The following is an 8,571-nucleotide window of genomic DNA, read 5'->3' on the forward strand; positions in this document are numbered from 1 at the left end:
TGGGCTCAAACCCATGGACCTGAGATCATGACCTGAGCCGAAGTTGGAGGCTTAACCATCTGAGCCACCCAGGTGCCCCTCTTTGAAGTAATTTTAATAACTTTGCAGAATTCAATGTATACAACCAAAATCAATTGTATTACTACTAGCATGAAAAATTAAATGTAAAAATACTGCTTATAATAGCAAAACACAAAAACTGAGAGGTTAGTTTTAGGAAATATTTTGAAGACAGACACAATGAAAACTACAGAGCACTGCTTAGAATATCAAAGATGTAAATAAGTGAAGACACACTATTTAATGGGTTGGAAGGCTTAATATTGCCAAAATATGAGTTCCCCCAAAATTAATCTATAGATTCCAACCCAAACTCCCTATGACATTATTTTTAGGGGGTAAAATGCATAAGCTGATTTAAAAAAGCATATGGAAATGCAAAGGACCTAGAATAGTCAAAAGAGTTTTATTTTGTGAAACAAAATTGTCAGATTTACCCTACCTAACTTTAACGCTACTATAAAGCTACAGTAATAAAGACTGTGATATTGACTTAAAAATATATATATTTAGAGAGTCCCAAAGTAAACCCACATATGATCAACTTCTGAAAAAAGAGACAAGGTACTCAGATGCAGAAATTATGTCTTTTTCAACAAATGGTGCTGAAATGAATGGAAATCTGCATGGAAAAAAGGAAGTTCTTACCTAAAGTGCTTAACTTCATAGCAAACACCAAAATCTATTGAAGTAAATCATAAACCCAAATGTAGTAGCTAAGATTACAAAGTCTCAAGAAAATAGAGAAGATCATGTTCACAGTTTTGTGCTAAGCTAAGATTTCCGAAATGGGGCACAACAAGTATTAAGCATAAACGGAAAATCTTAATCAATTAGACTTAATCACAATTAGACAATTCTGTTCTTTGAAAGTAGTTGTTGGTTTGCAAACTGGCACCCATATGAAGAGAGCAAAGAGACACAGAAGAAAGGCAGAGTCCTCCAAGATTGGAAGGCAGGAAGTTTAATGAGCAAGGTACTCACATCTGAGGCTTGTCTTGGCCAGCCTTAAGTAGATCTTCACATTCACCTGTCAGAATCTTGAGTTTGTATAGAGGCTTCACTAGAGTCAGGCAAGTATACCATCCAGATGTTCTCAACAACTCATTACTATCTCGAGGCTGTGTCCTTGAGGCAGCTTTAGTGCCGGGAGGGCAGGCAGTATGCACATTCCAAGAACAGAGGAGGAGGTAAGGAGCCTCTGGTTGCGTGGGTCCAGCCCACAGGTCAACTAGCAGTCATGTCCTCTTGATGACCTCCTCCAACATTAGTCAAGAAATTGAAAAGTCAAGCTATGGACTGAGAACAGTAGGCATTGTATTAAGTGTATTAGACAAAGAACTTTTCTCCAGAATATATATTTAAATCTTACAACTAAACAATAATATGAAAAATAGAACAATTAGGATAAATGAACAAAAGATTTGAGCAGATATTTCACCAAAAAAGTGATATAAATGCCAAATAAGCCCAAAAAAACATTTTCAGCATCATCTGAGAAATGTGAATGCCAAGGTTGTTGAGATATGACTATGCAACCTCTAGAGAAGGTAGGATATCTGAAACTCTCATATAAAATTGGGGGAGTTTAAAATGAATTAATTGTATTATAAACAGTTTCATACCTACAAAGCCGTCTAATAATATCACTCTTAGGAATTAAGAAATATAAACATATGTCCTTCTACACGTATTCAAATATTCATAGAAGCTTTATTTTTAATAGCTCAAAACTGGAACAATTCAAATGTACTTCTGGTGAATGTATAAACAAATTGTGTTATATCCATATAATAGACAGTATTCAGCAATGAAAAGGAATGTACTATTGACATACATAACAACATTGCTCTGCCTCCAAAATATCGTGCTAAGTGAAGAAAAGACCATTGTTTTATTATTCCATCTCTATGAAATTTGTGAGTAGCTAAAATAATCTATGGTGGCAGAAATCAGATCACTGGCTACCTGTTCTAGGGGTGGAGGTTAGGGAAATTACTGCAAAATGGAAGAAAGGAAACTTCGGGGGATTGAGGGACTATATGTTAATTGAGATAGTTGCCAAATGAGAGTTTACATTTTTTAGGCATATTACATGGTGCATTTATTTTGTGTAAATTGTACCTCAATTAGGTTTATTTCTAAAAATGTATTCTGATAATACTGGTTCTATTCTTAATTTTGGTTAAACAATTTTGTAATTTTCCTCCCTATGTTGAATCACATGAGTACTTGACAACAGAGATCATAGTCTTATTCTCAAGGCTTGGGCCAGACTCCAATTTGCAACTTCCACAGTAAAGAAAAAAAGCAAAACGATTGTGGAGGTTCTTAGTACTAATATTAACAGAAAGGAGATGGATAATATTTACGGTTATCCATTTACTTGGGCAGCATTTGGCCAGATGTTCTCAATCAGTTCTGGTGGGAACAATACCTCCTTGATTTGACTGAAACAAAATTCATAAATAATATTTCTTAACTTCAACATAGTATTTAAAAAAATCATCATAATGGTTTAAGTATAAAATGATACAGGAAAAAAGTAATCTATGTAAAAAATGTACATTTCATTATGTAAATCCTTGGGTAAAACTAAATTTAGTAGTTTGCCTAGATTTAGTAGACAACACAAAGGCAAAAATAGAAGCCGGAACCTATTCCCAGAGTCACCATCGGTGTGACAGATATGTATCGGTATTGTCCTGGGGACACTACCATGAGCCGAGTTGTTATCAGTGATGTGATTTTTCTGAGATGGTAAGCACATCTTGGTAAAGTTCAAAAACACAGTATATGATTTCCTCACTTTATTTAGTAGGTGCATCCTGGAAAACAAAAACTGTGCAAAACATCTTATATGCAGCATACTCTTTAATCAGGCATCAAATATAGTCCAAGGGTTTTCACCTGAGTGAAGGCCGTGACCCTTTCAGAAGTTCCTAGTTAGCAGGATTGTCCCATCCAGGATGGGACAAGTAGCACTGTGACCTCAGAGCACACTAATGTCATCAGGACCCCAGTCACTGAGTGAGCGGAAAGACATCCTTTGAGTCCTGTAAAGACCCAGTAAGGGGCTTTCAAACATTCTGAGAACCTCAGACCATAAAACACAAACGCAAAACTAGTGAGAAGATACCATCTGAACCTGAGGTGGCAGGAAAACTTGTAGAAATTCTGGGTTAAAAGGAAAGCAATAAGGGCTGGAAGAGATGAAATTTGGAGTCTGAAAGGAAACGGTCCCTAAGGTCTTTATTCAATTTAAATCAATGTCCAGTGACTGAACTGAAAACCTTACGTTTAACCTTTATATTGGTCATAAGCATTTCAGAGGAGCAAGGGAGTTTATTTTATTGTGTCCCACCCTTTGTTGCCCTGCTAGTTGTCTGTCAAGCAGTAAATAAGTCCCCTGGCCTGACTTGCTGGGGCCCAGAACCACCTTCTGTCACCCAGGTCATCGGGAGGGTCCTGTGCCTGGCGTTGGATCACCTTGATACACGGTGCCTGCACACAGCTTTCCCAGGCCTTTCTCAGGAGGTACATTTACTGTGCTTCGTCCAAGTCCCCAGCTGTGCTGATTTCCTACAAATAATGCTTCCCATGTGTAGAGTTTTTACAGATCACAAAGTGCTCTCACATCAGTTACCTCCTCTAATTGAAATGAAGTTCAGCTAACAGATCAATCTTAGGAATGATCCCTTCTCCGAGGGAAGGGAGGCTCTAGGAAAGGTCTGTTTCACCGAGGACCCTTTAAGGGCCTGTGCCTGGACCGCTGTGGGACGAGGGCCGGGAAAGGGGAGGGAGGGAGGGGGAGTGTCCTCTTTCTCCCCCCACCCTCCGGCGGCAGAGCCAAAGCCAGGAGGGGGGCTGTCTCCTCCTCTAACCCCGCAGCTGCTGCTCCTTCAGCTCACACGCCGGGCCAGGGGACTGGGCGGCGGAGACTCCTCGGGCTCCTGAGAAGTGGATCCGCTCCCGGCCACCGCGATGCCAGGAGCCGCCGGGGTCCTCCTGGTCCTGCTGCTCAGCGGGGGCCTCGGGGGCGGCCAGGAACAGCGGCCACAGCCGCGGCCGCGGCAGCCACAGGCACATCAGCAAAGAGGTACAGTCGAGGAACGGGCTCTAGATTCCATCCTTTGCCGGGGCCGCTGCCCCTCACGGGTCCCTCCTTCTGACAGTGCGGGGCAGGGACCGTTTTCTGGCTTGGCCCCTGGGGAGTGCGTTTTGGGGCGAGAGGGGCTAAGCTTGTTGCAAATCCACTTTCAACGTGCTGAGTTACACTATCTGGGGTGGGGGTGGGGGTTGCCCACCTCCCCCCCAAAGAACTTGAAGCGTTTCTCATTGTTCATTCGTTCTGAACTTTCTGTCGCTTGTACTTACTGCCGGCTGAGTTCCGAAATTTTTCAAAGAGGCAAACTTTTAACGAATTGAACAATAAAAGTTTTTCCAAATCAAATTCCATCCCTGCAAAGAAATGTTTCCCAAGCTGAGGTTCATCTTGGAAGTTTATGGAGGGCAGCTGATACATCAACTTTTTTTTTTTTTTTAAGTACTTTGTTTCTAACTATTTGAACAGAGTTTGTAAAGTACTTAAAGTTGAGTAAGTGGATTTTTTCTTTCGTGGCAATGGGATTTCCAGCCTCAACTTTTTCTGACTCACATCTAACTCAGGTAGCCTTTCTATTATAGTGAACTTTCTCCTCCGGCTTAAATCCAGACAAGACTTTTATGCCATGTGTATGTGAATTAAGACCACAGTGACCAGATATACACGTCAGGGGACTTTGGAAAACAGTTTTTTTTGATGTAACCCAAATTATTCAGAGCACTGTCGTGTTTATATGCATATAATTTCTGATACTCTTGGGAGTCTTTGAAGAGTTCTTTTATGGTCATGAATTTTAAAAGAAGCACATGTACAGCGTTTTAAAACATAATCTATAATCATCTCAGCAGACATTTTTGTGAGTTGGAAAACTTGTATTAAAGTAAATAATATTTAATATTTGGTCTCAAATATCAAAATATTTACCGTAAGAGTACAAAATCTGGAGGTTAGCAGCTTTTGGAAGTTTTGATATTTATCCCTCTTTTAGTTAGCCAGAATAAAGCTATATCTAACCATTCTGATAGTTTTTCCTTTTATAATCTAACATTTCTAGCCGTACTATTTTATCTTAAAAGGAGTAAGAAAATTCTCTAATCTGCTTGCTACAGTAATAGCTCCATGATTAAAATTCCTAGAATAAAAATGACCTTAAGTTCACCATATAACTTTTCTCCTTCTATTTTTGCGTTTCCTTCTCTGCGAGGTAAAATGGGGTCAACGTGGCTTAATTAATAGAATTTATGAGAGTGATTTTGAGAATATCTCTCTGGCAGCCGATTTTTTAAAATGCTGCTTTAAAATATTACCTTGCATAGTTATATGATATGTTTTAACAATACAGAGAACTTAAATACCGTCAAGCAGCTGGGAGATACCAGGAGCAGCAGTCCTGTTCATTTGGAGAGAGGCAGAAGCTCAAAGCATGCAGAGTAGTGATCAAGGGGGTCTGGAAAAAATTTCCTAGTGTGCTGCCCACCCTCCTCCTTTTCTCTCCTCCCGTTCTTCCCATCTTTCAGCCTCTCCTCCCCATCTGCTTCTCTCCTCTTTCTTCTTCTTCCTCTTTCTTCTTCTTCCTCTTTCTTCTTCTTCCTCTTTCTTCTTTCTTCTTCCTCTTTCTTCTTCTTCCTCTTTCTTCTTCTTCCTCTTTCTTCTTCTTCCTTTCTTCTTCTTCCTCTTTCTTCTTCCTCCTCCTCCCTCCTCCTCCCTCCTCTTCCTCTTCTCCTCATCTTCCTCTTCTCCTTCCCCTCCTCCCCCTCCTCCTCCCCTCTTTTTCTTTTTCTCTGTCACTCAGTCTGTCTCTCTCTGTTTTATCTGAGATAAAACTGATTCCAATTTCTACGGTCCAGGCATAAAGTAAGGTCAATGTGAAAGGAAAAGTTTATACTGCCACTCTGTTCAGAGATCACGTAAATCCTGCATACAATAAGGACCTCTGTGCAAAATAGCTATAATATAGTGTCTACATATAGACTACTGTTTTCTCTTTTTATTTTAATTGTTTTTAACATTTGTTTATTTTTGATAGAGACACACACACACACACAGAGTGGGAGCAGGGAGGGGCAGAGAGAGAGGGAGACACAGAATCTGAAGCAGGCTCCAGGCTCTGAACTCTCAGCAGAGATCCTGACACCAGGTTCTAACTCACAGACTACAAGATAATGACCTGAGCCAAAGTTGACCACCCAGCCATTGGCCACCCAGGAACCTCTACGCTACTGTTTTCTGCATTCTAGAATTTATTGTGTATTACAGATAATTGGTTCAGGGATAAATTGTTGAAACTTGTTAATATTGAAAGTATATATAAAATATGTTTTATAATATCTAAACTTATATAGTATTTCATAATGTAAACATGCCTTGTATACATTAGCTTATTTTACTTCCAGTTCTTTTTCTTATTAGACATACTTAAAACTGAAGGCTTGCAGTAGTTATGACTTAAATTCATGCAACTGATAGTAACTTAATCTTTAACAACTAAAAACATTTCTATTATTGTTTGTGCTGAAGTTTCCTTTTTGTGGTATGAAGATTTGTTTCCATTTATTCTGGGGTTATGTTTTCTTTTTAATGTTCTGTTAAAACACACTCTCAGTGAAGATCATTGGATATGAGTGTGACTGAAGAAGTTTTTGGCTATCATCAACTTTTCCTGTTTTGATTATATTGGCATTGACCTTCTTAGCCAAGCACTGACTATTTAGTATGAGTTCTGGGGTGCCTGGGTGGCTCAGTCAGTTAAGCATTTGACTTTGGCTCAAGTCATGATCTCCTGGTTCATGAGTCTGAGCCCTGAGTTGGGCTCTGTGCTGACACCCAGAACCTGGAGCCTGTTTTGAATCCTGCTTCGGATTCTGTGTCCCCCTCTCTCTCTCTGACCATCCCCCACTCATGTTCAGTCTCTCTCTCTCTCTCTCTCTCTCTCTCTCTCTCTCTCTCTCTCAAAAATAAATAAACATTAAAAAGAAATTTTAGGGATGGTGTTTTATGGAAGAGAGAATAAAATGTCCTTTCTAAATCCTGACCTCAGTTCCATAGAAGAATATGACAAAGGGGAAGGTTTGAATTAAATAAAATGAGAGGAAACTTCCTCCTTCTCCCTGCCCCTTCCCGTTTAAGCTGTTCAGAAATTGCTGGGTTGTTTTGGAGCAACTAGCTTCTGGAAATGTCCATGCATGATCAGATGTGCCACCTGTCAGGGATGATTTAGGATGAAATGCCTTTACAGAGACACAGTGAAAACTCATCAAGTCTCAGTTCTTTTCAAAGTCCAAGATTCTAGTATTACCATCTATTGGTTTTGGAGTGCATACTTGAATTTGAACTTCTTAATTCTTAAAAATGTCAAGAACATACTAAAAGTATATAAATGTGTTTTTAGATGTCTTCTGGGATTTAAAATAAAAACATGTTTGAGATGAACCTCACTCATTTTTGGCAAGAATACTTAAAATTTTCATATGGAATATTCATATCACCATCAATTGCAGAGTTCTTAAACATTCTGTGCTCTAAAATATGAAAATGCTTCATAAATTACCAGAGATTTACTATAGTCATAAAATTGGAATTTTTTTTTTTGGTATCACTTTTGCTACATATGTAACTTATGTACATAGGCTTGATCACTACATCCTGGCCTCATAGTTAAGTAAAAATGAGCCATAACAGATAAAATGTAGGGCTGAGAATAAGACCATATTCAACATTGACTATTAATTTATAGATGTGGTGGCTTTTTTTAAAAAAACATAAACGTTATGTTATATATTTTTTTTATCTTACATGTTCGTGTATACAAATTGCTGATCAGTCTTGTTCCCAAGAATTTTCTATTCTAGAATTTCATGCAAAATAATGAACTGAATCTCCATCAAGAGTTGCAGGGATGAGGAAAAAAAAACTGCACATGCTCTGTCAATTCATCCTTAATTTACTCTGAAATATGGGACACCTGTTCCCTCCACTGTGAAAACCATAGTATTCACCTTCCTTAGATATAAACTCCAGTAGGTATCTTAAGAGTTAAACCAACTATGACTGCTATAAGAAAAACATGAGTCTATATTTTTATGAGAGACGTTTAGTTAAATTAGAAGAATTTTTGGAATGGGCACCCTCCTACACTGTTGGTGGGAATGTAAACTGGTCCAGCCACTCTGGAAAACAGTATGGAGGTTCCTCAAAAAACTATCAGTAGAACTCCCCTGTGACCCAGCAATTGCATTGCTAGGGATTTATCCAAGGGATACAGACGTGCTGACACATAGGGGCACATGTACCCCAATGTTCATAGCAGCACTTTCAACAATAGCCAAGTCATTGAAAGAACCTAAGTATACATCACCTGATGAATGGATCAAGAAGATGTGGTGTGTATATATATATATATATATATA

General features: G+C 38.9%; 1 protein-coding gene across 1 annotated transcript in view; it reads left to right on the forward strand.

Moving 5' to 3' along the window:
* The first annotated feature begins 3,986 nt into the window (after positions 1-3,986).
* The window catches only part of LAMA2 (laminin subunit alpha 2), a 600,504-nt gene continuing 595,919 nt past the window's right edge, over positions 3,987-8,571 (forward strand). Inside the window, exon 1 of the mRNA XM_029943224.1 lies at positions 3,987-4,159. Coding sequence (XP_029799084.1) covers positions 4,045-4,159 — 115 coding nt within the window. The 5' untranslated portion in view covers positions 3,987-4,044. The remainder of the gene's footprint in view (positions 4,160-8,571) is intronic.

The sequence above is a fragment of the Suricata suricatta genome, chromosome 7 (assembly GCF_006229205.1).
Source record: "Suricata suricatta isolate VVHF042 chromosome 7, meerkat_22Aug2017_6uvM2_HiC, whole genome shotgun sequence".
In the NCBI taxonomy this organism is placed as follows: Eukaryota; Metazoa; Chordata; class Mammalia; order Carnivora; family Herpestidae; genus Suricata; species Suricata suricatta.